The 27,110-nt window shown below is 53.2% G+C and overlaps 1 protein-coding gene across 1 annotated transcript in view; it reads left to right on the forward strand.

Annotated features, from left to right (window-relative positions):
* ABR (ABR activator of RhoGEF and GTPase) overlaps positions 1–27,110 on the forward strand; it is an 85,419-nt gene that overhangs the window by 17,752 nt on the left and 40,557 nt on the right. Inside the window, exons 3-13 of the mRNA XM_052657454.1 lie at positions 97–282; positions 5,822–5,929; positions 8,717–8,777; positions 14,241–14,293; positions 14,864–15,004; positions 17,130–17,251; positions 18,899–19,064; positions 23,067–23,189; positions 23,568–23,643; positions 24,114–24,218; positions 24,952–25,026. Of these exons, the coding sequence (XP_052513414.1) occupies positions 97–282; positions 5,822–5,929; positions 8,717–8,777; positions 14,241–14,293; positions 14,864–15,004; positions 17,130–17,251; positions 18,899–19,064; positions 23,067–23,189; positions 23,568–23,643; positions 24,114–24,218; positions 24,952–25,026 (1,216 nt within the window). The remainder of the gene's footprint in view (positions 1–96; positions 283–5,821; positions 5,930–8,716; positions 8,778–14,240; positions 14,294–14,863; positions 15,005–17,129; positions 17,252–18,898; positions 19,065–23,066; positions 23,190–23,567; positions 23,644–24,113; positions 24,219–24,951; positions 25,027–27,110) is intronic.

Genomic DNA, 27,110 nt, shown 5'->3' on the forward strand with positions numbered 1-27,110 from the left:
CTTGGCCAGCAGGAAGGCCTAACCTGGGCCCTGAGCCTGCTGACCCTCCAGTTTACTTGCCTCTCACCTCTGCTCTTTCTTCCTTCTCTCTTCTAGCCCATGAAACCTCTGAAGGCCACTGCCACCACCTCCCAGCCCGTACTCACCATCCAGCAGATCGAGACCATCTTCTACAAGATCCAGGACATTTACGAGATCCACAAGGAGTTCTACGACAACCTCTGCCCCAAGGTGCAACAATGGGACAGCCAGGTCACTATGGGCCACCTCTTCCAGAAGCTGGTGAGTCTCCCGTTGATGGAAGGCACTTACCTGGGGCCTCAGTGGAGCCGCTGGTGTTGAGAGAGAATCGATCGGCCCCAGACCTCCTTGGCCTTCTTGAAGGCCTGGGTCATTCTGAGTCTTGGAGAAAAGCCTAGGCTTTTGCCTTGTGGGGAACCTGCCTCGTACCTGGGCGCTCGGCCCTCCCCGGGGAAGCCCTAGAGTTCTTCTAGGGCTGCCGGAGACAGGCCATATGCATGGGTGCCCCTGGAAGGGGGCTTCAGGGCTGGACTGAAGCCTCCGCTGATGGAGGGGCAAGTGCCGGGTGGAGGGGCAGGCATCACTCCCCTGAGACCTCAGATGTTCTCCTCACTTCCTTGGTGCCTCTGAAGAGTTGGGGTGGAGGGAGACAGTGTCAGCTAACGATCCTCTGCTGAGGACCCTGGACAGAAAGCACTAAGAGCCCAGCCCCTCACCATGGCAGGGCAGGGAGAAGGAAGGAGGAGGCAGAAGTATCGTGTGGCCTTGTCTGAGGTCAAGGTCATCTAGCGCCCGGGGCTTCCGTGACACCGTCTGCTCCAGCTCAGTGTCTGTCTCTGCCCATGTCCCCCAGTCAGACCCATGGGCCCCCCATAACTTTCGCCAGCCTAGCAGGCAGGATGGAGCACAGGAGTCGTGGTTCTGTCCTCTGGGTGTAAGTGGTGGGGGGCAGGGAGCAGGGGTAGGACCTCTCTGCAGGGGTGGGACCCGTTGAGTGGACAAGGCCTCTGCTTTTCTTACCCAGAGAAGAATCTTGCTTGGATGCTCCAGGGCCACAAGCTCAGCATGCTCAAAACTGAACTCATTGGCTCTGAGGCTCTTTGCAGTCTTCCCTGCCTCTGTCTCAGTGGGTGTGGCCACATCCCGTGGATGGATATCCGTGACTTCTTAGGACTCATCCTTGGCACCTCCCCTCCCTGCATCCCTTGGAGTCCACTTCTTTAAAGCTCACAGCCACCCGCTGGTGCCCTCATCTGGACCACTGCTGTGGCCTCAGGAGTGCGTTCTGCCCCAGGCCTGCCTCAACCTGCAACAGGAGAATGTTTCCTAAACTCCTGCCTGGACCTCACTTCCTCCCTGCTCACATCCCTTCAGGGGGCTCCCCCTTACCCACTGAATAAAGACCAGCCTCCGCGGTCTGGTTTATGAGACCCTTTGCATGCTGGCCTCAATCCACCCTGGCCTCTGGCTATTGCCTCCCCGACCCAGACCCTGAAACCTCTGGTCTCTCAGTTCACACCGCAGATAACACTTGACCTCTCTGTACTTGCGGCTCTAGCCTCAGATGTCCTTCTCTGTCTGGTCTGGCATCGCTGGTCAGTTTCCAGTTTAGAAGTGACCTCTGTGGAGGACCTTTCTGCAGCCCCTTGAATGCCGCTGCTGTACTTATACCCTCCATGAACACTAAACTGCCTGACTCCCCAGAATATGCTCCAGGAGGACAGACTGTGTTTTCTTCAGCTTGGACTCTGAGAACCAGTCTAGAACTCAATACGTGAAAGAGTGAGTGAGTGAATGAATGAGTGAACAAATGAGCCAATGAATGAGTGGGTGAGTTGAGTACACCTTGTTCTTGGCCCCTGGGGCCAGGTAGAAGTTGGAAGAGCATTCAGGAGACATCACAGGACCTGAGGTCCATGTCCTGAGGGACACACAGAGATAAACGCAGTTTCTAGATCCAGGTCACAGCTGAGTTGGAATCCAGGCTCTGCCACAGGTTAAATGTAAACGTGTGACATTGGGCAGCTTAGCCAGTTTCTCCTGACTCAGCTTCCTCATCTGTAAAAATGAGGATAATAATAGTGTTTACCTTGTTGGATTGTGAGGACTGAGTGAGTTAATACCTGAAAAGTTCTTGGAACAGGACCTGGAGTGTAGTAAATTAGGAAATACTTAATACTTAGTCATTATCATTACTGTTATTACTATTATTACTGCTGTTATTACTATTGTTAGGAAGAGGCATCCGCAAAAGCCGTTCTTGCCAGGCAACCCCACACTTCCGGTTCTGGCAGCCTAAGAGTACTGGCCCCCATTCAGGGATGATTAACACCCAGTCATCAGTGCCCACCTGGTCCAGGAGCCTGTGCTGACTGGCTTGAGGGGGAGCCTCTCCTAGCCCTCAGGAGGGCAGAAGAGAGCAAACCCAGAGAGGGCTGGGGGGAAGGGGAGGGGAGGGCAGGGGTATGGGAGGAGTGAGTAGCCAGGAGCATAGTGGAATGCCTGCCTGATTTATCTTTGTCACTTAGACACTGCTGTCACCAGGGTTCCCCCTTCTGGTTTGAGCTCCACTGGCTTGGCCATGAATTTGCTACCCCAGCCCTCAACCCCCACTCCACTTCCCCTGCCTCATGAACTGACATCTGAAGCCCCTGAGGCTACAGGCTTGGGAGAAGGCCGGGGCAGGCCAGGCATCTGGAGGCAGTTTCTTTCCAGCTGGTCTCTGGGTATTTGATTATCCATTACCGAGAGAGGGGAATTAGCATCTCTGTTATTTGTTTTATGAGATCACCCCCGTGCCAAGCTGCTGTTTCCAAAGCAACCTCCACTTCCCAGGGAATGGCCCAGGTGGGCCAGGCATCGGGCCCGGCAGACTCAGGGGCTCCATGGAGATGGTGGTGCCTGGATGGCCGGTGACCCCTGCACACAGGCCTTCTGCCCAGGGGGCTCCTGCTTGCAGCCTCTTTCCGGCTACACCCTTGGCAGTGGGTTAGGAAGGTAGCATTCCACCCTGAGCCCCCAGCCTGTATCCCTCTCATGGAAAGGTGACAAGGAGGATGTGTACCTGGAAGGATATCAGTAATCCTGATTTAGGAAGCAACTGTCTAGCACGCCCCTGTAGCCTAGGACACCAGGGGCCAGGACACTCCCTGGAAGAGGAAGCAAACTCCGTCCCTTCCCACCCCTGCCCATTTCTGAAAAGTCTGGCCCAGCTGGGGCTGAGACCTGCACGGCTCTGGCCCTGGCTTCTTAAGCATCTCGGGTCTCACTTTTTCCTCTGGCTTTCCTGGGCCCCACCTGCCAGCTTCCTTGAGCTGTCTCTGCCCTGGAGGGCTCCAGGTCCCCTAGCCCACCTCTTTGGGTCCTTGAGGAGTGCAGCTATTCTGCAGAAAGCAGAGTCTGTCTGGGCAGGGCTCAGAGGCAGCACACTTCCTCCCCTACCCACCCCCATCCCCACACCTTGGTGGGTAGAAGGCCCCAGCACCTGAATTTCCTTGCTACTTCATTGACGAACAACTTAACCAGAAAATCTAGAGAATAATGTAGCAAACGGCAATACACTCACCTCCCAGAATTAATAGACATTAAGCTCTGAAGATTTCATAGTAGTAGTGTTAGTCACTCAGTCGTGTCCGACTCTTTGCAACCATGGAGTGTAGCTCACCACGTTCTTCTGTCCATGGAATTCTCCAGGCAAGAATACTGGAGTGGGTTGCCATTCCCTCCTCTAGGGGATCTTCCTGACCCAGGGATTGAACATGGGTCTCCTGCATTGCAGGCAGATTCTTTACGGTTTGAGCTACAGCAACTCTCTGAAGATATAGCGAAAGACTTTTTAATCAAGAAGCGAAAGCATTGCAAATGGGGATGAAGTTCGTCTCTCTCTCTGCCACCCTTTCCTCTTGCCCTTCCTCTCAATCTAGAAGCAGCTACTGGCATGAATTTGGTGTGTAGTCTTTTAGGCTGCAGTTTGTGGTTTTTGCTACATATCTGTATCTTCTTAAAGCATTGCAATTACTTTTAAAGTGTAGAAAAGTGTGTATATATGTATCATATTTTGCCATTCCATCGGCATTCATTTTGAAACTTGTCATCGTTGCTACACAGAGATCTAGTTCATTCATTTTAACTGCACAGTGTGTATGGGCTCCTTTCTTTGTGAGCATTGGTTTGCAGTCTTTTCACAAAAGAAAAAATGAAGTGGGTAAAATACCTGTGTTTACATTTCCTTGTGCACACACACATGCAAGTTTCTCTAGAGCAGTGCTTTCTAGTAAAAATAATAGTGTGAGCCACATATATAATGTAAATTTTTCTAGCGGCAGCCACACTCAGTAGAAATAAACAGGTGAAATTAATGTGAAGAATATATTCTGTTTAGCTTGATAGAGTCAAAATATGATCATTTCCGTATGCAGTCAAGATTAAGGAATTAGATAATTTACATTCTCTTTTGCATGCGAAGCCTGTGAAACCCAGTATGTGTTTTGCACTGACAGCCCACCTCCATCTGGACTAGCCACGTTTCAGGTGCTCAGTATCCATGCGCAGGGCTTCCCTGGTGGCTCAGACGGTAACGAATCTGCCTGCAGTGCAGGAGACCCGGGTTCAATCCCTGGGTCAGGAAGATCCTCTGGTGAAGGGAATGGCTACCCACTCCAGTATTCTTGCCTGGGAAATTCCATGGACAGAGGAGCCTGGTGGGCTACAAGTCCACGGGGTTGTAAAGAGTCAGACACGACTAAATGACTGACACGTGTAGCAAGTGGCTCCCGTATTGGACAGCATAGCCCTGGGGTCTGTATGTAGAAGAGGATATGCTCAGTAGTAGGCTGAACCGTACGTATTTTCAACTTTATTAGTTATTGACAAATTACTTTCCAAATAATTATACCAATTTGCACCACCCACAGGCAGTCTTTAAAAGTTCCTGTTTTCCTACATTCTTTCTGACTCTTAATATCATTAGACTTTTAAATTTTGACCAGATTGATGGGGATGAAATAGTATCTCATTGTGGTTCAATTTGAATTTCCACCCTTTGCTCCTGTAAGAGGAAACACACATGCACAGCACAGAGAAGGCTTTCCATAAATACATCTGCAGAATTGAATTAATGAAACTCGATTTCCCCTTTTGCAGTAAGGGCTGATGGCATCTGTTCTGCCTCCCTGAGAAGACGAGGCTCTGTGTGGTCCTAAGCTGGGGAAAGCTTTGTGTTAGGTGCAGACTGACATGCAGATGTGTAGAGAAGAAGGACCTCTGGCTCCTCGAAGGCTGAGGAGGTGGGGACAGGGACCTGGAGGCCAAGGGAAGTGGGGACTGTGCCTTTAAATGCAGTTCCCCACTCTCAGCACGGGGAGTGGAGCCCTGAGCAAGCCACATGTGCCCACCCCCCTCCTTGTTTCCCCCTGCTTCAGCTAATTCCAGGATGTGAAAGACGTGTGAGGCATTAAGGGGCTTCAAACTGTGCAAGACTTTGATGATGCTAAATAAAGCCAAATGCTGCTATGAGCTGAGTTTTAGCAAGCCAACAAAGGCCCTGCCCTGCTCCCCCCAACCCCCCAAACCCCCTTGTTAACCCTATTGGCTGAGCCAGTTTCCATGGAAACTGTGGAGTTCAAAGGGATACCGTAGTATGTTCATTCCTGCCTTTTCTCTCTGCTCCCAGCTAGCCATTTGGACTGAGTTAGAGGTTCTGAGTGCTAAGGGAGCTCCAGGTGCTCTGGTTATGCTTTCATCCATTCATTAATCCTTTCTCCCCATCCCACTCCTGCCCTCCTCTCTCTTCTCCCTGCAGGCCAGCCAGCTTGGTGTGTACAAAGCATTTGTGGATAACTATAAAGTCGCTCTGGAGACAGCTGAGAAGTGCAGCCAGTCTAACAACCAGTTCCAGAAGATCTCCGAGGTGGGCAGCTCCCTGCACTGCCACCCCTACGACTCAGGGTTTTGAGGGGCTGGTCAGAGCCTTCCAGACTTAGAGCCTCTCCTCTTCTGCTTGGCCATGAGAAAAATAGTTCTCCTGATGGGTAGCAGCCTGACATTTGCTTGTTTGCCCTTGACATTTTCCTTCTTAATATAAGAATATCGATTTCTATATGATTTTGTTATTTTGTTTTAGGTTATTCTGTGTTAGAACAGGGGAAGCAAAAAGGAAAAAGGCAGAATTCCTCCACACTGGGGTAACCTTAAGCAAATCAGTTCCTTCTCTTGGGTGTACGTCCTCTGCTGTAGAATGACCTATCTGGATTGGTCCAGCTTACCCCAAGTCTGCTTGACAAGAACCACCTGCAGACTGAAATGCAGATCTTCAGGCACCTTCCTTGGAGCTTCAATTCAGAAGGTTTGGGGTGGGGCCCAGGAGTCTGTTTTTTTTTTTTTAAACAAGCTTGCCCAGGTGATTTTTATAATCAGAGAGGCTTGAAGGAGTCTAGAGTAGGTGATCCTTTAAGATCCTTGAAATCTCACAGAGAGAGGACAAGGGCCCCTTATCTGGAGAAGAAGCTCTTAGACCCTCTGGCTGGGAATATGCCTGTCTGTCTCTGGGGAGAGTCCAGCCCCGCCTCCATCTTCCTCTACAAGGCAAAGATGTGACATCATCTGCCGTCAACACTTGTGTCCAGGAAGTGTCCTAGAATTCTTCAGGAGCACAGCCCAGCTCACCCCTTGAGCCAAAAAGATCTCAGGGATACCCCCCGGCCTAAGGCACTGGCTTTACAATCAAAGTCCCCAGCTCCAAGCTCAGGGTAAGAGAATGTCTGGTTCCAAGGAGAGGGAGCTCTTTCTGCAGTTTTGGAAGTCCTGCTGTATAGGCCTCTCTCTATCCTTTGCTTTCTCAGCTCCAATGCTAGAAAAGTTGGTGAGATGCAGGATAGTTTTCGGGAAGCTACTAGGGTGATAAGGGTTATACCCAAGTTTGAAATCAGCCGAGAGGGAACACACGTGTTGGGCAGATGGAGATGAAAGTGTGAGCTTGATTACCCATCAAAGCTGGATTGGAATAACGTGGATGTGATCTGTAGCCACACTGGGTTTGCTAACACTTCCCTTCCACTTGCAAACACATTTCACGGGGGCAGACAGAGGAGAGCTGAGCTCCTTTTCATCCCCCAAACCCAGGGGTCAGGTGAGTCACCCTCTGCCTGGAAGGATGGCGTGGAGCGAGGGGTAGGAAGGTCCCAGTACGTGGAGCAGTGAGGCTGGAGAAAGGGTGGTCCCTGTCTGTGTTCGAGTGGCCCTGCCAAGGCTGCCTGGGTGCCCGGGTCATGTACTGTCTAGAGAGTGGGAGAGGGTCTCCTCTTAGCCTGGGCTGGCTGCCTGTTCTCTGTTCCCTACCCCAGCAGCAGCAGAAACCCCTGTGCTCATCGCCAAGCCTGCCTCAAAGCCAGCAGCCCCACAAGGGCAGAGCGAGGCCCGTGGCCGGCTGCCAGTGGCTTCTCACCCTGACTCACGCGCGGTCGCAGTTGCTCCCTACTAGCGCTGCCACTTCATTACTGCAATTAGGCCCTTCTCCTCTGCCGCTGAGTGATTTTGTACCTCTAGGCTGCACTGGAAGCGGGCATGGAGAAAAATTCCCTAAAGCTGGGAATCTAGACACCAGCCAGAGACACAGCCTTGAGAAGCTGAGGAACCTCACTTTTTCCCATCCCCATGCCCCAGGCTCATCCCTGGGGGTTTTCCTCTGTCTAGAAACAGCTTGAGGCAGGAGTAGCAAGTGTGGAGCGCCCGCTGCTTGGGCATTTCCTCCCAGGCAGAGCAGACAGCATCACCTGGTCCCTGACCTTGGCCTCACCTCACCCCCGCCTTCCTGCTGACAGTCCCCTGGGAGCCCCCACTCCATGTACTCAGTCTTCCAAGGGGAGATTGCATTACAACTCCAGTTACAGGCCACACTGGTCCACTGGCAAAGGGCCGGAGCTGGAACCTCTGTCCTGAAGGCAGATGAGAGAGGTTAGGATCAGATAAGCCATCCCTGGGGCCTGTTGCCAGCACCCCCTGTCACTTTGTGTGGCATCCCGAGGGGTGTTGCTGTTTCCTTCCTGGCAGTTTGTGGGCTCGGATGTCCAGCCCAGGCATAGTAGGTGGGGAGTGCAGCTGGGGCTGGTGGCTGGGTGAGTCCCTCTTGATATGGGTGAAGTAGAGGTCGGACTGCCCTGCACCCCTTGGCCCCAGGCGCACCACTTCCCTGCTGCCCGCATAAAGGCATGTGGGACCCCTGTCTCCTTCTCTCCAGGGCTGCTCATGCCCAAAGACCAGCTGGTATGCTGGTGCTTGTCCACTAAAACCCTGTGCGCCCTGAGCTGCTGTGCAGCAGTGGCTGCTGCTGGGGGTGGGGAAAGGGTGGTCCCATTCTTGCTCATCCTCTGAAGGCCCCCCTAAAGCTGAGGAGGGGCTTTAGGGGACAGGCCTGAGGAGCACCAGCCGCAATCACAGTCCTCTCTGGTCCCCAGAGTCCCTCCTTGTCTGCATCAGCCGCTGGACCCCAGGAGGCTCCAGGAGTTGACGGGCGTGGCCCAGGGGCTCTGGGGCCAGAGAGGCAGAACAGAGCCCCCGTGTCTGTCGGTCTTTGTCCCTTTGCTGCTGTTTGCACCCCTGGGTCTCGGAGCCCTGCTTCCTGCCGTGTTCACCATGGGGAATGGGGAGGCCCGGGCTGGGGCTGGGCCCGGTAGAGTGATTCCTCTCCTCTGTTTGGCAGGAACTCAAGGTGAAAGGTCCCAAGGACTCCAGGGACAGCCACACGTCAGTCACTATGGAAGGTACTATGGGGAAGGGGCTGGATTAACAGTCACCTTCCTTTGTCTGGCTTTGTGCCCGGCTTGTAGGTGTGTGCACACGTACTCGCATGCGCGTGTGTGTGTGAGTGTGTGTGTGTGTGTGAGCGCGTGCACGCGAGCAGGAATCCAGCCTCTGTCCCCAGGCAGCTGGCCAGCTACAAACGTGCTCCTCCTTAGGATGCCAGCAGGCGCCTCGCTCCCCTCCTCCTCCCCGCTCCACGCGCGCCGCCCTCCCTCCCCTCCCCCTGACTAGAGGCGCACTCAGAAGCGGCTGCTTGGTTCTGGAGGCTGTGCAGCCGCAGCCGCAGCCGCGAAGGTGGCTGAGTGGCCGGGCCGCTGAGTGGAGCCGGGGAGCCCGGAGCGATGGCCGCACGCTCCTGCCACGGGGACGCAGGCTGCCATGGAAATACTTCTCATCATTCGCTTCTGCTGTAACTGCACCTATGGTAACCCAGGCCCCCTCTCGCGGGAGGTGGGGGTGTCCTCCCACCTCTGGGGGCCGGATGGAGGAGGTGGATAGAGGGGGCGGAAACGTGGCTGGCAAGGTTTGGGGGGTGCAGCAGGGCAGGGAAGGGGAACAAGTGGCTGGACTTGTATTAACCCCCAGGCGGCCAGCTTCCAACCTGGAGTTGAAGTCTGGGGGCCGCTCCAGGCAGAGGGGCTTGGAAATGGGAGGACCGGGCTGAAGGTGCCAGGCTCCTCCGAGGATCTGAGGGGAATTCGCAGCTAAGCTCTAGAGGCTGGGAGCAACTTCCTGGAGAGGCTGTCAAGGAGAAAAAGTGGCAAGGCTGCACCCACAGGGGTGGCCAGCCCGGGGCTGGAGAGGGGTCGGCTGGGGCCGATCGGAGAGGGCCAGATGGTCCAGGTGGCAGCGCCTCGGGCCCGGAGGGTGCCAGCTCCGGCTGGAGGGAGAAGTTGGGAGTCTCTTTGTTTCGGGCGAGAGGAGAGGGTGGTGAGCCGCCAGGGTATTGTGTGCTCAGAGCGCACACGCTGCCTTGGCCCTCTCCTCTGTGAACAGGCGACGGGAGAACGTGGAAAGAAGGAATTGGGTAGCCCCCAGTGGGTTCGTTCCTCACCACTGGAGACCCTCGAGCTGAGGTCTTGTCACTTAGTGCAGAAGGTCGGCCGTGAGTGCTGGTGGGAGAGGGGGGCGTGGCAGGTTGCTGCTTTGTGAAGGTCACACCCCCACCGTACAATGGGTGGGGGGCCGGGGGCCAGACAGAGCATCCTCTGCAGCTCCCTCGGGGACAGGGGTCCCGAGACAGGTGGGTGCTGCCACCCAGGTTCTCGGCTCAGAGGAGGCTGGCACCAGCCTAGGCGAAGAGGTAGGTGTCCGGAAGCCAGCAGGCCCTGCCTTCCAGGGCAAGAGGTACCTTCAGGATGACCCAGGCTGCTTTGGCAGGGGCATAAGGGTCAAGTGATGCCCCCGGCCTGCTGCTCTGGGCCCCTAGGGCGGGCAGCTGCTTTCAGGACCGTCTTCCCTCCCACCAGGCAGGCGTTTTGTCTCGGCTTCTCTCAGTCACTTTGCTTTCATGTCTCCGTGGTAACCTGGAGCTCCTTGTTGAAGGCTGAACAGAGGGGGGCGGCAGCTTGCCGGAGGAGCGATGCTGAGGTTTTCCGGGCTCTTCCCTGTGACCTCTGCATGGTCAGCTGCCCCCTCCCCTTCTTAGATGTCCTGTATAGAAGACTGCTCATGATGGAGAGACCCTGAGGTCGCCCCTCTCTGGCTGTGCCAGCTGGACAGCGCGGGGAGCACTAGTCAGCGGGCAGAGGCTGCCCTGGGCCCCACCCCTCGGCTCAGATCCTGACAGTCTGGACTTGAAGCTGGCCTGGTTGAAGATCGGAGGGGAAATGCCCTTCTCCATTTGGCCCGGGAGCTGGTCAAGTCTCCACTCTGCCTCTCTGAAGAGGAAACAGTCGGCCCTTTGCTTCCTCTTTCTTCCCCAAAAAGGAAGCTTAGTTTTAGTGAAACAGGCCCGGGACCTGAAGTTCAGGGTTTCTTCCGCCCCTGAGATGAAGTCAGCTTCAAAGTGTGCGGGGTCAGGTGCAAAGGGGCCCTTACTGACCACACTGTTTGAACCTTCTCAGCCCCTCCAAAGGGTGCTGGTCTGAGGCCCCAGGGAGGCTGAGGGGCTTAGGGCTCACTCTGGGCTTGCCTTGTAGTAGCTCAGTCAGTAAAGACTCCGCCTGCAATGCAGGAGACCTGGGCTTGATTCCTGGGTCAGGACGATCCCCTGGAGAAGGAAATGACAACCCATTCTCCAGTATTCATGCCTGAGCAATCCCATGGACAGAGGAGCGTGGCGGACTACAATCCATGGGGTTGCAAGAGTCGGACAGGACCTAGCAATTAAACCACCACCACTGCAGTTGTCTGCCTTAGTGGTTATGAACCGAATGTCCACCCTCCAGGGCTCCATGCCAAACATGGTTGGTGGGGTGGGAGGCAAAGGAAGTCTGACTCAGGCCCCTAAGGAGGGGGCTCACCTTGCCAACAAGAGAGGCCAGCTCATCCACTCCTTGATGAATCTTTCCCAGAACCCTCTCAAGGACCACTGGGCTTCTGCTGGTGCTGCCCTCCCCCATGGAGGGGGACGGCTCAAAATTAGGGAGCACTGGTAGACCTACATTCAAAACCCAGCTGTCTCTTACAGCTTTGTGATTGTGAGCAAGTTACATAAAACTTCTCTGTACTTTGGAGAATTTTCTGCATGTGTAAAATAGGACTAGTGATCATTGCTTTCCTTTTTTTAAAAAAAAAAAAAAAAGTGTATTTATTCCTTTGTTTGTTTATTTGGCTATGCCCAGTCTTAGTTGTGGCACATAGGATCTTTCGTTGCAGTATGTGGGGTCTAGTTCCCTGACCAAGGGTAGAACCCTGGGCCACATGTATTGGGAGCGTGGAGTCTTAGCCACTGGACCACCAGGACAGTCCCTTCCTTTTTTAATTAAAAGGAAATAGCACATGTAAAACAGTGCCATTGGACACGGAGTAAAGTGCTCAGCAAGCTAGAGAGAGACCCACCTTGCACAGGTCATGGCTTGTCTTTTAGGCACTGTGAATGTTGGTTGTGAAAGCCCTGATTGGGGAAGGCTTTGAGGAGGAGGGGAAGAGACGGGCATTGCAGCTTGGTGAACCGTGTGGCCCCAGAAATGAGAACCACACGCTGAGGAGCAGGGTCTAGAAGGGGAGAAGCAGAGGCAGGGAGCAGGTGTGTATGGGCGGGAGAAGGTGGGCTGTGCACTCTGCATTCTCAGGGGAAGCAGGTGTGGGGCGTGGGGAGCACGCCTGTCACGGCCGCCCTGGTTCCCTCCATATCTGACCGCGGCCCCGGGGCCCTGTCCTTGCTCTTGGCCTCTCCTCACCTTCCTCCCAGCTGCCCCTCCCCAACCTGGGGCTGATACATTAGGACTCATTCCATGGCCACAATCAAGTGGACTCTTGAGGTGACTCGAGGCATATTAATAACCCCTCTGAAACCCAACCCGCCATTTGTGCAGACCTCTGAGCTTAGTCAGAAACCTCTTCCTCCTGGGACCCAGCAGAGGGATGGAGGGGGCTGACACTGCAGGATCAGCTTTCTCTGGGTGGGAACTCGAGGGCCCACTCTGGCTGGTGTCTGCTGAACTTGCATTTTCTCTGGCTCTCTGGGGTTCTCAGAGAGTGATTTCCCCCTGCCCTGCAGATGGGCTGAGCCACAGGTGGGTACCCTAGACCAGGGGTCCCCAACCTCCGGGATCTCAAGCCTGATAATCTGAGGTGGAGCTGATATAATAATAAGAATAAATCAGAGTACACAATAAATGCAGTGCACTTGAATCACCCTGAAACCATGCCCCTCTTTCTGATCCATGGAAAAATTGTCTTCCAGCAAACTGGTCCCTGGTGCCAAAAAGGTTGGGGACCACTGCCCTAGACAGCCTCAGAACTTGCCCCTCCTGGGCTGGTGACTAATCTGTAACCTCATTGTCCTAGGATAGGCCAACCTGATCTTGTCCATTCTAGCTCCCATAGCCCTTGGACGGGGAGGGGTTCTAGAAGTTGCTAGATTTAAGAAAAGGCTGCAAATAAATCATGGAAGGTGTGTTTGCATGAAGCAGTGGTTTTCAACCCTTATGACATCTCAGAATCCACAAAGGAGCTTTGTAAAAATGCTGATGCCTAGGTTCTGCCCAGCAGAGCCTGATGTTTAGCTGATGGGAGAGGGAGAAAGAGGCATCCGAATCTTTTGAGAGTTCCCCACTGATTCTAACAGGCAGCCAAGCAAAGCCAGCAGATGAGGCTCAGGGCACACCGCTGAGACTGCATCTTCTCCGTAGCCAGCAGATTGTTTCCCAAAGTGACCATTTAGCAATGCACAGGGTATTAATATCCAGGGCCTTGGGGAACTCTTCAGTTTGGGGGCTGGCTGGGACATGAGTGTCAGCCCTGGTACCTGTCACAGCCCGATGCCATGGGACACCCACTCTGGTCCTGCTCGCCAGACCAGCATCCTGCCTCTTACTGCTCCTACAGCAGGAGGGCAGAGGTCGTGACCCCGTGGGCAAAGGTGCAGGACCAGAGCTGAACCACGCAGGCTGGGAGGGGCAGGGCGCAGCTGCCACAGGAGTTTTCTTCGGAAGTGTTGGTCGGCCAGCTGCCGCCTTCACCTGTTCCCTTGAATCCTGGCAATCCTCATTTGGTGTCCTGGTCGCCGAAGGGTGTGGCCCGTGGTGTGTGTGGGGGTCCTGCTGAGCTTGCATTTTCCCAGCCTCTTCAGGGGCTCTCTAACTCGAGGCCCCACCTGAATTCCTTTCGGAAATCTTTACCCCATCAGCTGCCGCTTGAGAACAGAGCCTCTCCATGGCCATCAGGCATGCCTCCCTGGTCCTCAGCCAGGAGGGCGTTAAGGGCATGGACAGGGGTCTTCCTCGTGGAGATGAGGTCAACTGCGTGGGTCAGAACAAAGCATGACGTTCCCAGCTGGGGGGGGCCAGGCCTTGGACCAGAGGGATATGAGAATGATGGGATATGGGGACACCACTCTCCCTGGGAAAACAGTGTCTCCTTCCTGCAGTTTGGGGTCCTGGGTGTGACCCCTATTGTCCCAGAGCTGTTAGGGGTGAGGCTGTGTAATTTCAGCAGAGGGTCCAGAGGAGCATTTGTGTCTGCTAGGAGCCTGGTCAGGTTGGGACAGGCCTGGGGGACAAATAGCCCTTCAAGAAATCATGTCCAGTGGGAGACAAGAGGAGGTGGGTGGGAGGGGGCTGAGGTCACCAGAGAGCTGTGTGCCCGTCTTTTAGGGTGAGAATGGAGATGCGGTTGCTGTGGAATCCACTTTGGCCTCCTGTGAGTGGACGTCCACGCAGGGGAGAGAGGCGGCTCAGGGCACAGGCTGGCCCCTCAGGTCTCAAACTGCTCTCTGTCTTTCATCTGACCTGTCCCTGTTCCTGCTTCCCCAACAGCTCTGCTCTACAAGCCCATTGACCGAGTCACCAGGAGCACCCTGGTCCTACACGTGAGTGTCTCCCCGCCGAGTGGCCAGGGAGGGCTTAGGAGTGGGGGGGACCGAGCCCAGGGTGCACAAGCGCTGGTCACTGCCAATAGCCCATGCGGGGAGTTGGGCAGAGGGTCCCTGGGCCCTGACTGCACCTGCCTGGCCTGTGGTGGCCATGCTGATGGGCCCAGGGCCTAAAAATAGCTTGGCCACTAAGCTTGACTTTTGGCCAAATGCTCCCTGGGAGGCAGGCACTTCCTGCCTCCTCATTCCTTGCCTGGTCTCCAGTGTCCTTGGAGCAGCTGTAGGGTAAGTGGGGGGTGTCTCTCCCAGCTGCCTGGTGAGAGGAGACTCCACCTGGTCTGCACTGCCAGGGACAAGAATAATGACTGCAGCAGTAATAAAAGGGCACCACTGCCCTGCTGCTCTAACCCTAATTCGTAGTTCAGCGTTTGCAGGCATGACCAAGTTAGAGTAAGGGTCCCTAGTTGCCCGCCTTGGAATTCTTTCAGTGAGGATTGAGTTCTCCCCACTGTCTTCTCGCTAAGCCCCACCCCGCTCCCCCCCGTCTCACCACCCCATCCTTCCCAGGACCTGCTGAAGCACACACCTGTGGACCACCCAGACTACCCGCTGCTACAGGATGCCCTCCGCATCTCCCAGAACTTCCTGTCCAGCATCAATGAGGACATCGACCCCCGTCGGACTGCAGTCACAACCCCCAAGGGGGAGGTGAGCTCAGGACCCAGTGGGGCTTGGCCCCCAGGGTGAGGAGGGTGCCCGGCACCAGCTCACCCATTCCTGCTCTCCTGCTCACGTGGGCACCACCGCCCGATGCCCGGTGGCTCTCCAACCCTGACCCCCCAGTCCCAGCCAAGGACAGGCCTTCAGGTCCTGGGCCAACAGCTTAAAGTCCAGCATCTCATTACTCTTCATCATGGCCCACGGAGGCACATGAGGAAACTGGGGCCTGGAGAGTCTCTCCAGATCTCCCACACAAAGTCTCTTGGCTATCAGTGTCGGAACTGGATCCTTTAGCTCGGGGTCCCTGACCTCTGGGCTGTGGACTGGTACCTCCTATCAGATCAGCAGCATCACTGGACTAGAAATAAAGAGCACAGTAAATGTAACGTGCCTGAATCATCCCGAAACCATCCCCCTCACCCTCGGTTTGTAGAAAGTTGTCTTCCACGAAATCAGTCCCTGGTGCCGAAAAGATTGGGGACCGCAGCTATAGCTGGGGTGTTCTGTCAGCAAGCCTCAGGCGCTGACCCCCACACCAGGGCTCTGTATGTCTTGTTCTTGAATGCAACCGCCTCCTCTGGGCAGCATGATGTCCTCAGGGTCCCCTGGAAGATAATGGCTCAGGCTGAGGTAGCTTGGAGAGTCAGGGAGAGGTGGCTGAAGCTGCCAGGTGACTGAACTGTCCCAGGTGGGCGCCTGGATGTGGCTAGCAGCTCCAGTTCCCTGGGGGCCCTTTTTGCTGGAGGAGTGGGGGGTGCCTCAGTGAGAAGAAGCAATTTGAAGAATCAGAGGGACAGTTAGCCCCGTGGGTCAGCAGCCTGACCCACATGTGGAGCTTCCTGTCCAGAAGAGGTAATTAAGTGGCGTTCAGGAGTGAAGGCTGGCTGCCTTTCTGCTCCTTTGTAGTGTTTATGGGGTTCCAGTGTCTCCTGGGGAGGGAAGTAACGAGGGACAGGTTCTGGGGATTGGCTAATGGGACCAGCGCGCTGTCCCAGCGTGCAGCTCCCAGCCCCGGTTTGCAGACCCTGGAATGTCACCAGCTGGTTTGACTCTGGGGATGTCTGAGAGATCTCCAGAGGCCCTCGAGCACGACCAGTTTGGGATCGTTTTAATAGTGTGCTCTCTACGTGCTCACCTACATACACAGCATATATAGGTCACACAGAGAAGTCTGAGACAGACCGTGACAGCCCCACGGAGGCCCGCTGGCTCAGGGTGGTGGGGAGGAGGCTCTGGAAGTTATGCGTGGAGCGAAATGCTCCGGAGCAGCCAAAGCCCAGGGTAGAGACAGCTGCAGGATCCTCAGGACACTACGACAGCCCCACAGAGGGAAGCCCAGGGTTCCCCATCCAGCCGCCTGAGGGGAGTTGCAGAAGCCACTCAGAGGCCATGTAAACAGGCCTGAGTGGTTCTGCAGGTGAAGTTCAGCTGAAACAAGATCAACATCTTAGGCAGAGTTAGGGAGGCATCTCTAGGGTGGAGGTGGGTGGGGTATTTATGACCCAGGGTGGGTCCATCCAGGGGTGAGCTGTTGAGGGCTGCAGAGAAGTGGAAAGCTGCCACTTGTGGGCCATATATTACATGCCAGGCACTATACTGACTGTTCTACGTATACCATGACTCCTGTGCTATGGGGGCCAATGTCATTATCTCCATTTTACAGATGCTAAGACTGAGGCTCAGAGAAGTCGGGGAACTTACCCCCAAGATCTCAGCCAGGAAGTGGCAGAGTCTGGATTCAAGCCCGTGTTAGATTAGGTGTTAGGTATGAACTCAGTCATGTCCGACTCTGCAACCCTATGGACTGTAGCCCGCCCAGTTCCTCTGTCCATGGAATTTTCCAGGCAAGAATACTAGAGCTGGTTGCCATTTCCCACTCCAGGGGACCTTCCTGACCCAGGGATCAAACCTGCATCTTTTGCGTCTCCTGCACTGGCAGGTGGATTCTTTACCATGACACCACCTGGGAATTCCAAAGCCAGTGCTGCTAACCACAAGGCACTAGGGTCCCTCCCTGGAGCCCCACTACCACCCCCACAGCTGGATGGGTGCAGGCTGGGCCCTGGGCTGATTCCCCCTGAGCAGGCGGGGGTGGGTGTGCCATCTCTCTCAGACGCGGCAACTGGTGAAGGACGGCTTCCTAGTGGAAGTGTCGGAGGGCTCCCGGAAGCTGCGGCACGTCTTCCTCTTCACCGACGTCCTCCTGTGCGCCAAGCTAAAGAAGACATCAGCGGGGTGAGTGTGCAGGAGGGTTGGTGGGCGGGGGGTAACTAGACCCCGCCCCCTGGAGAAGCCCGTCAGCAGCCTGGGGTTATCTGCATTTTTTTCCCCGTTTTTAAAAACGTATTAATTACTTTTATTTTACTTCATAGCCTTTTTCTAAAAATAAATCATGGTTTTAATTATAAATATAATACAACCAAATTACAGGGAAATAAACCCTGTCACCCACCCGAACATAAGCACCAGTCTCCTGCTGCTATATTTCCTTCCAGTTTTTTTTTAAATGTTCTTATTTTTTTCATATACTTGTAATCAGAGTGAATACCCAATTTGGGGCTCTGCTTTTTCCATTTCACGTCATAAGCATTTTCCCTATTGCTGCCTAATCTTCATAATCATCATTTTACTTTCCTGCATGATGTTACAAGTGGATATGCCGTAATTTACTTAAGCATTCTCCTTTTATTAGACAGCTCTAAATTTTTGCTAACTGCAGTTCAGTGAATATTCATTAAATCTGATTCTACCGTTTATTGAGTGCTTGTGCCATGCCAGGTGCCACGGCAAATGCTTTGAATATATTATTTCTAGTCTCCCCAGTGACTTCATAAAGTAGGTATTATTATCCCCATCTCACAGATGAGAAATAAGGCTTAGAAAAGTGAAATAAGTTGCCCAAGGTCATAGAACTAAAGTAGAGGAGACAGGATTTGAGCCTTAATCTGACTTGAAAGCTTCTTTTGAGCTCCATCTCTGTACCCAGTGACTAGTGTCTCTGTCACAAGCAGAAAAGGCTCTTCCATATGTATCCCTAGGTCTTCCACCTTTATTTTCTTACCAGCTACAGTGTGCTGAGGGAGGCAAGCCACAGGCTTAATATTGCAGGGAGGTACAAAACGAAGTCCTGGGGAAAGTGAGAGGAGACGTTATTATTATGAGCTTCAGTAGAGGGGATGACGTTTGAGATGATTCTAAAGTAGAGGTGACAGTCGTAAGCATACATACCTCTGCCTTAAGTCCTTTGCCCACGGCAGACATTACTAGTGGACCACAGCACTATTTCTCGTTGGACTTGGATGTGGCTTTATAATCCTCAACTCATTATCCCATGTGACTCCTATTGATAAGAGGTGGCATTCAAAATTAATCTGTATTGTATCTCTAGCTAAGAAGACAAAGAATGTAAGTTATGTATAGAGAAGCTGGAAGGGAAGGACGAGTTGGATGGGGAACAGGAGAGACCACTCTTGCTGAGACGCTGGAGGTGCGGGCTGCTTAAGAATGTCAGTCATCCTGGGCCAGAAGAATGGCAGGCCCGAGGTCCAGAGCCCTTACCGCTGCCTGACCCTACTGCTGCTGCTGCTAAGTCGCATCATTCGTATCCAACTCTGTGCGACCCCAGAGACGGCAGCCCACCAGCCTCCCTTGTCCCTGGGATTCTCCAGGCAAGAACACTGGAGTGGGTTGCCATTGCCTGACCCTAGAGCCTGACTATCATTATTCCACAAATGTTTCCTGATCAGGCTCCTCAGGGCAGGGATCATTCTTGCCTGTGACGAGTTCTCAGTCAATCCCTCTCAGGTGGTTTTTGGTTCCAGCAATTCAGGCCTGAAGATCCAGTTCCTCTGTGGCTCACATCTCCCTCTGACTTGTTTGCAGGAAGCACCAGCAATATGACTGCAAATGGTACATCCCCCTGGCTGACCTAGTGTTTCCATCCCCTGAGGAGTCTGAAGCCAGTCCCCAGGTGCACCCTTTCCCAGACCACGAGCTGGAGGACATGAAAATGAAGATCTCTGCCCTTAAGAGTGAAATCCAGAAGGAGGTGAGCAGAGCCTGGCATCAGCTGGGGCTGAGAAGTTGGCCGTTTTCCTTGTGGACCTTGGAATTGGGTGTGCCAGGGAAATGGAGGAAGCAGAAGTGATAAAATTTGGGAGTCTGACAAGGGAGGCAGGATGTAAGAGGAGGAAGGCCTTTCTTTACAATCTTCAAGATAACATGTCTGACCACAACAGATGAGCACTGGGCAGATAGAGGGCAGGCCAAGGAGTCAGTGCTCAGAATTTTGTGGGGTTAGTTATGGGAAGTTTCCTGGGGAATAGTGTATGCCAAACACTGCAAAAGCAAGAGGAGAGAAAGTCCTTCTTAAGGAAAAGCAGGATGTATGAGAAAGGAAGAGCCTGAGAGTCTCCTCAGAAATTGACAGATCAAGTAGGCAGATAAGTAAACAGAGGCGGCCTTGAAGATCACTTGGTCTAAAAATGCACAGAAGCTTGTATCCTGATAGAGAACTGAGATTCTGTCAAACACACATGGAACATTTACAGATAATTTATCATGTATTGCGCTGTGTTTTGTTGTTGTTCAGTTGCTAAGTTCATGTCCAACTCTTTGTGATCCCATGGACTGCAGCCCACCTGGCTTCCCTGTCCTTCACTGTCTCCCTGAGTTTGCTCAAATTCATGTCCATTGAATCAGTGATGCCGTCCAACCATCGCATCTTCTGTTTCCCCCTTCTCCTGCCCTCAGTTTTTCTCAGCACCAGGGTCTTTTCCAATGAGTTGGCTCTTCCATCTGATGGCCAAAGTATTGGAAGGCCAAAGTATTGGAACTTCATTAGTCCTTCTAATGAATATTCAGGGTTGATTTCCTTTCAGATGGACTGGTTTAGTCTCCTTGCAGTCCAAGGGACTCTCAAGAGTCTTCTCTGGCACCACAGTTCAGAAGTGTCAGTTCTTTGGAATAGGAAATCTCAAGTTTAAAAAAAAAAAGCGTACTGGTCATGTTGACAAACTACATTAGAAATCAACAACTAGAATATAGTTAAATATATACCTGGGAAGTCAAGACTTTCCAGGTAAAGAGGAAATCAAAAGGGAAACTGGAAGTTATTTAGACCTGCATGAAAGTGAGAGCACTCCATATTAAAACCCAGGGGATACAGCCAAAGCACTGTTTAGAGGAAAATGTATGGCCTTAAATTCATTATATTTGAAAACAGTGGCTAGAGGAAAACACCCAGAAGGAGCCTTCCCCAAGAATGGAAAGACGAGCATGGCGGGGTTTGGTTAGTTGGCCTGGTCGCTCCTCTTCACCCATCCAGGCTTGGCTTAGGCCTCGAGTCCCCAGATGAGCCTTCCCCGTTGTCTCCCCACTGTCGGGGGTCTCGGTTGGGTGCCTGGCTTCCTGGTTCCTGATGTTTACCTCTTTGCTTGGCTTTATTGGCACTGAGTTGTTATTGCACACTCTGCTTTCTCTCTTCCCCACTAGAATTTCAGCTCCAGGGAGGGGACTGTTTTCTTCAGTTCTGTGTGCTAATGCTCAGTTGCTAGCCTGCCAGGCTCCTCTGTCCATGGGACTCTCCAGGCAAGAATACTGGAGTGGGTTGCCATTTCCTACTCCAGGGGATCTTCCAGACCCAGGAATCGAACCAACGTCTCTTGCATCCCCTGCATTGGCAGGCACGTGCTTTATCACTGTGCCACTTGGGAAGTCCCCTATGTCCTGCTACTTAACATGTAATAAATAGGTGCTTTATGAACAGTTGTTGAAAGACACATGACCAGATGGCTTCTAAGGATTCTTTCAACCCAGATATCTTTTTCTGAACAGAGGAGAGAAAAACCACAGTAATAACCCAGGCATGTTTGGATCATGGGAATGTCCTACCCTTGTGGCTTAGCTGGTAAAGAATCCTCCTGCAATGCGGGAGACCTAGGTTCGATCCCTGGGTTGGGAAGATCCCCTGGAGAAGGGAAAGGCTACCCGCTCCAGTATCCTGGCCTGGAGAATTCCATGGACTGTATAAGTCCATGGGGTTGCAAAGAATCGGACACGACTAAGCAGCTTTCACTTTAACACAGTGTCCTAGGACTAGGGTACACCTGCCCAGAGGGAGCCCCCTGACCAGCACAGGTGTCCTCCTAAACAGCCAGCCCACCCTGCCTCAGGGGAGCCTATTTTCTCAGTTGGATCTGCCAGCATCTGCACATCAGGGGCATCCTGCATGCGTGTCCCTTACCCGGTCCTGGGAGCTGCAGGCTCTGGGCCCTCCGTCCCGCCCCAGGTGTGCCGACGTGGCCTTCTGCTTCATTGAATCCGTGCTTACTGACTTCTGGCTGCAGGGCTGCGCCAGATGCTCACAGACCTCCTTATCCAGTGGAGAAGGCGCACATTCTTCTCTGTGACCACAAGATGTGATACAGCGTGATGAGAGTCACTGGGGACGCACGGTGTTCTCTGAGTCACACAAGCAGCAGCAATGTATTCTTTTAATAATATTTTTAAGCCTAATTTTTTCCCTAATCCCTAGTGTCACACTGACTTATTATAACAAGAAATACAATACCAGAGTGTGTAGAATAGAACTTCTTACCATCCCCTCATTCCTAGTTTGAGATATATTCTTCTAGATGCTCCTGTGATCACACGTGTGTGTCTGTATTTTTTAATGAGATTAGACTACATGTGCCGTTTTGCAGTTTCATCTGTCAGATCCTTTTTCACAACTGCATCCTGTTGTCACTCAACAGCACAACATATTTGGGTCTTTAGATGGTTTCTCGTTCTTTCCTCGGCACTTCTGTTTCTTTCCGGTAGATCCCCTACAAGTGGGATGTCTGGGGCAAAGGGCTTGCGTGTTTCATCGCCAGGTTTACGTCTGCAGAGTTTGCATCCGATCATGTTCCCTCCAGCAGTGTGTTATCTCTGTTCCCCCACAGTGTCACAGCACCGGCTGTGAGCAATTGTCACAATTCTGCCAGTCTAGTGGGTTAAAAAAAAAAAAAAAGCAGAGATGAATTCTAGCTGTAGAGCTTGAGGATGGCATTGGCACTGAGATGTGAAGCATAATAGTGGTTCATAAAAGGGAAGGGATCCTTGATACGATACAAACTGGAAAAATTGGAGCCAGCTGAGACGGGGAGCAGCTTATTAGAGAACAGGGAATAATAGCGTGAGACTGGGGTGGAAGATGCAGGGGACATGTGGCGGGCGTGGAAGCTAGAACCCAGCCCTGGGGAGGCCCCATGGGGCCAGAGGTAGTGGGGGCTTTATTGCTGAAAGGTGTCTGCTGCTTTTAAGCAGGGTGTCTTGGTGGTACCCAGAATTTAATTTATGGAGTTGACTGAGTGATAGCCTAGAGATGTTGATGCCACTGGAAGATTTTTATTCCTTAGATTTATTTTATTACTTAGAGTTCCAGGAGTAGGTGGCATGCCACACCATGCAGGGCTATTTGGGAAAGCATGGGGTTTGGTCAAAAGACAGAAGGAGGGACTTCCCTGGGGGTCCAGTGGTTAAAACTCCGTGCTTCCAGTGCAGGGGTGCAGGTTCCATCCCTGGTCTGGGGACTAAGATCCCACATGCCATGCTGCGTGGGCAAAAAAAAAAAGGGGGCAGAAGGAGCATGGCACATGCATGGCCCAGAGCCTAGATTGTGTTTTCCACAAGAAACAGCTTAGGATTGGCAAATCTGAGTAAGTCAGCAGGCCCTGGGCTAGAGTGGTGGTGTCTAGTTGCCCTGGGTTACTTAGGGCAGAAGAAATCCTGGCTTGTGTTAAAGGAAAGGGTAAGGGTCTGTGGACTCCAGACTGACTGGTTTGCACATGAAAGATGCACTCGCAGGGAAGTCATTTACTGGCCTAGGAATTAGCGTGTCCTGCGAGGAGCATTTTTTCTGTGGCTGACTGGCCTTCCCAAGACATCAAATTGTCATAAAATATAGAAAAAAAAAAGACTAGACAGAGGAATGCTGTATGTAGAACTACGGGGTGACAAGTGGAGTCCGAGTGCAAGGAGAACCGCCTGTGCCCTCTGTCCCCTGCAGAAAGCCAACAAAGGACAGAGCCGGGCCATCGAACGCCTGAAGAAGAAGATGTTTGAGAATGAGTTCTTACTGCTGCTCAATTCCCCCACAATCCCGTTTCGGATCCACAATCGGAATGGAAAGGTCAGGAAGGACGGGGATAGGACAGACAGCCCCCTTCCTCCAGGGCTGCCCACTCTCTGTGGCTCCTGGCCCTGAACCAGACCTGTGGAAATCAGGGTTTCAGGTGCCCCCCAACCCCCATTCCCAACAAGGCTGCATGACTCCTGCCCTGGACTGCCTCTCCCCACGTGTGGAGAGCCAGTGCCCTCTGCTGGCCATCACTGGCACTGCCACTCCCATCACCAGGCTTCCTAGGGGGAAGGCCTTCCTCCGACCTGCCTTCTTCTCCAAGCGTAAGGGTGCCTGGGTACAAAGGAGCTTTATTGGGGGCCCCAGAATCCAAAAATGTCCTAGGCCTGACTGTGATCATTCTAGTGAATTCTCATCTCCTCTCTTCAGAGCTACCTGTTCCTACTGTCCTCAGACTATGAGAGGTCAGAGTGGAGAGAAGCAATCCAGAAGCTACAGAAGAAAGGTAACGCCCCACCTCTGCTCTACACTGCCCTGCTGGTGTCCATGGCAAGAGAGGGCCTTCTGCATTTCCAAGCACTTCGATGTCCGCTGGCTCCTCTTTAGCCCTCCTAGTTACTCTGGAAAATGCCAGGGCAGGCGGTTCTTAACTGATGTTACTGATCAATTGAGACCCAAAGAATTTAGGTGATTTGCTTAAGAATGTATAGTGAATTGTCAGCAGGACTGGACCAAGAGCCCAAAGTCTGTCTTTCTGTCATGTACATAATTCATGAACCTCTCCAATTAGACCCTGCGCTTCTTACCCCTCTGGCAGCACCCCTGACTCTCCCCAGCTAAGTGTCTACTCCCCCTTCCAATGACCAACTCTGCCCTTAGAGCTAATCTCTTTTTCCTGCAGTAGCCCTCAAAGAAGAGCAGTGGGTCCTAGCGGACCTGTGACGACATTCCGCTCTCTCTTGGCTCCTCCTACAGATCTTCAGGCCTTTGTCCTGAGCTCGGTGGAACTCCAGGTGCTCACAGGATCCTGTTTCAAACTTAGGACTGTACACAACATCCCTGTCACCAGCAATAAAGACGGTAAGACCTGGAATCCGAGGTTGCTCAATCAGCGGGTCCAAGCCCCTGGGGTATTGCCAGGGCCTTCTACAAACACCTAGCCAGTCACTTGGCTACCAGTAGTTGACCTCTGCTCTGCTGGGCTGGGAAGACTCAGTTGCCAGATACACAGGGAGTTTGAACAGATGTTTTTCTCTGCTGAGGCCCTGGATGGCGCCCAACTCCTCCCTGGCGACCTCTGGCTGAAGAGAAGAATCTGGTGTCCTGGTGCACTGGGACTGTGATGTTAATATGTTCATGGAAGCAGAAGGCTTAAGCCTGGGGCAGGGTGGTGGTGGAGCGCAAGGTTAGGTGGGTTAGAGTAGTGTGTGAGATATAAGGCTGGACCCACTCTTTGGCAGAGTGACTTATGTTGGTTAATTTCCACTTTGGAAGGCAAGACTGAGGAGGGCAGCAGTGGGATAGGCAGGATTCATAGGAGGAGGGAAAGTGCCCCCAGGGATCGGGACTTAGTCCTGGCTCAGGAGGAAGGTGTGGACTGGCCGCCCAGGCAGACTGGGGGGAGTGCGTCAGCTCGCGCTCCGGGGAGTAATGGACTGTGGACGCTTCTCCCTCTGGCCACCAGGTGGTGCTGTCGGACCAAGGCTCAGACTTGCTCCCATCCTTTGTGTAACCAACCAGCCAGGGGTGAGGCCGGGGAGGAAGCAGGCCTCTCTCATCACCCTCTTCCCTGGGGGGCTTTTCTCTCTTGCAGATGATGAGTCTCCAGGGCTCTATGGCTTCCTCCATGTCATCGTCCATTCTGCCAAGGGGTTTAAGCAGTCTGCCAGTAAGTACCCATGACCGCCTGCCCTAGGAAGAGGCTTCGTTGTTCTGTCTTTCACAGAAAGTCCCTGTGGACCCATTGCGTGGGGCCTCCCACCTGCTCTGCCTTGGTCTGCCCAGGCTGGGGCCCTGCCAGCTGCTTTGAGGTGTGGGGCATTCCCCCAAAGGCCAAGAGCTAGCTCCTCTTGGCAGGGGTTCATCCCTGCTCTCTGTCTCCAAAGTCTGCTCTGCCCTAAGCCCTTCTCTCCCCAGGTATTAGAAATATGGGGCTCCAATCTCACATCCGCAGATCACAAGCTGTGTGACCTTGGGCAAATCTCTTAACCTCTCTGAGCCTTCTCTTTTTTCTAGAAAACAGGCAATCGTGCTTGTTAATACTTACCCAAGAGCCGGCTTAAACATGACATTTATGTGTAGGGCCAGCGCCCTGCTACCACACATTCTTTTTCCTTCTTTATCACCATCTGCTGTGTCCATACAGTTCTTAGTATTTTACAAGATACAGTTACATTTTTATCTAACTTTTCTCCCTGTAGGAATTTGTGAGTTAGATGGCTAATAGTTTCTTCCCATTTGCCAGATGAGAAAACTGAGTCACAGAGAAATAAAAGGACTTAATATTATATGGGATCAGAAACCTGACTCGTCTCACTCCCTTCTCTCCCCCTCTGCCTCTCTTCCTGCAGTGCACCACGCAGAGGGTATGCCATTGACTTGCAAACGGTCATTCGGTTAACATTCTCTGTGACACCTGGATTCCCGCAGCAGCTCTGCCTCCCTTCTCTGTGTTCCCATCACCCTGGGGCAGCACCTGTCATACTTTTTTTGCCACTTAAAATGTGCTTCATGCACTGTGAGTTCTGAGAGGACAGGAGCCACGTCTCCTTCATCGCTGAGTGAACAGGAGCTCAAAATGCTGAACGAAGTAGTTTATTTCCAGACACCTACCGGGTCTCTTACTAGGTGCTAGAGAAAATGCAGATGTGGCCAGTGAGCTGACAGTGGTTGGCACATTCAGAACTTTTTCGGGTGCATTATCTGCTCGGAGCCTCCTGGCACCCTTTCTAGGTCGCTGATGCCGTTCCCACTTGTCACACAAAGAAGCTGAGGCCAGAAAGCTCCAGGGACTTTCCCAGGGCGGCTCAGCAGGGCACACAGGTGATGGAGTTGAATCCATGCCTTCTGACACCACGGCCCACGCTCTCCCCTCTAGGGCAGCATTTCTCTCAGTGTGGCCAGGACCCCTTATGCATCACTCGGGCTCTGCTGGTGGAACAGCACCAGCTTCCTGGATGCCCCCAGACCCACAGAATCTGCTGATGGGGGCATTGCCTGGGAATATTCCTCATCAGTCAGCTCCATGGGGCTGCTCCACATACCAAGTCTGCAGCCCACTGAGCTGGACAGGGGCCCTCATGTCTCCATGGTGACCAGATGTCTCCCCCTTCCTGTCTCTCTGCCTCCTGTTGGCTCGGATGGGCCTCAGGAGCAGACCCATTAGGGTGGGGCGTCCCACTCCCCCAGAGCAGGGGTCCGACTTCTCAGAGTGGGTTGGGGTGCTCAGACATGGGGTGAGTTATGGCTCCAGAGTCACCCCTCGCTTCCAGCCAGTCCTCACCTCCTCCCTCCGCCAGCCCCCTGACCCACTCGGACATTCCTTCTGACTCAGGCTTTGTGAATCTTCAGTCATGGCTGCTTGTCCTAGTAAACTGATAGGTCCGCACAGTCCGGCCTGGCCTGCAGGCACCATCGTCTTCCCTGATCTCCAGAGGAGAGCAGTCAGGCACAGAGAGGATTTGCGCAGAGCTAGGATTTGACCCAGACAGGCCAACTCCAAAGCCCTCCCTTTTATCCCAGAACTAGTCCCTGATGGGGGATTCCCTCACAGGGAAGCCAGTGAAGGGACACTTCATACGCATCCATCTCTCAGCTGCCCAGACGTGCTCTCTGCTCTGATGGGGGCCCATTAGGCCTTCTGCTTCATTCGCCTGTTCACCTGCACGCTGCTCAGATACCTGGTTACATCCAGTCTGCATCACACAGTGAGGGACAGCTCTCCCCAGACTTAGCTCTGCAGGAGAGTCCTGA

The sequence above is a fragment of the Budorcas taxicolor genome, chromosome 19, assembly GCF_023091745.1.
Source record: "Budorcas taxicolor isolate Tak-1 chromosome 19, Takin1.1, whole genome shotgun sequence".
NCBI lineage: Eukaryota > Metazoa > Chordata > Mammalia > Artiodactyla > Bovidae > Budorcas > Budorcas taxicolor.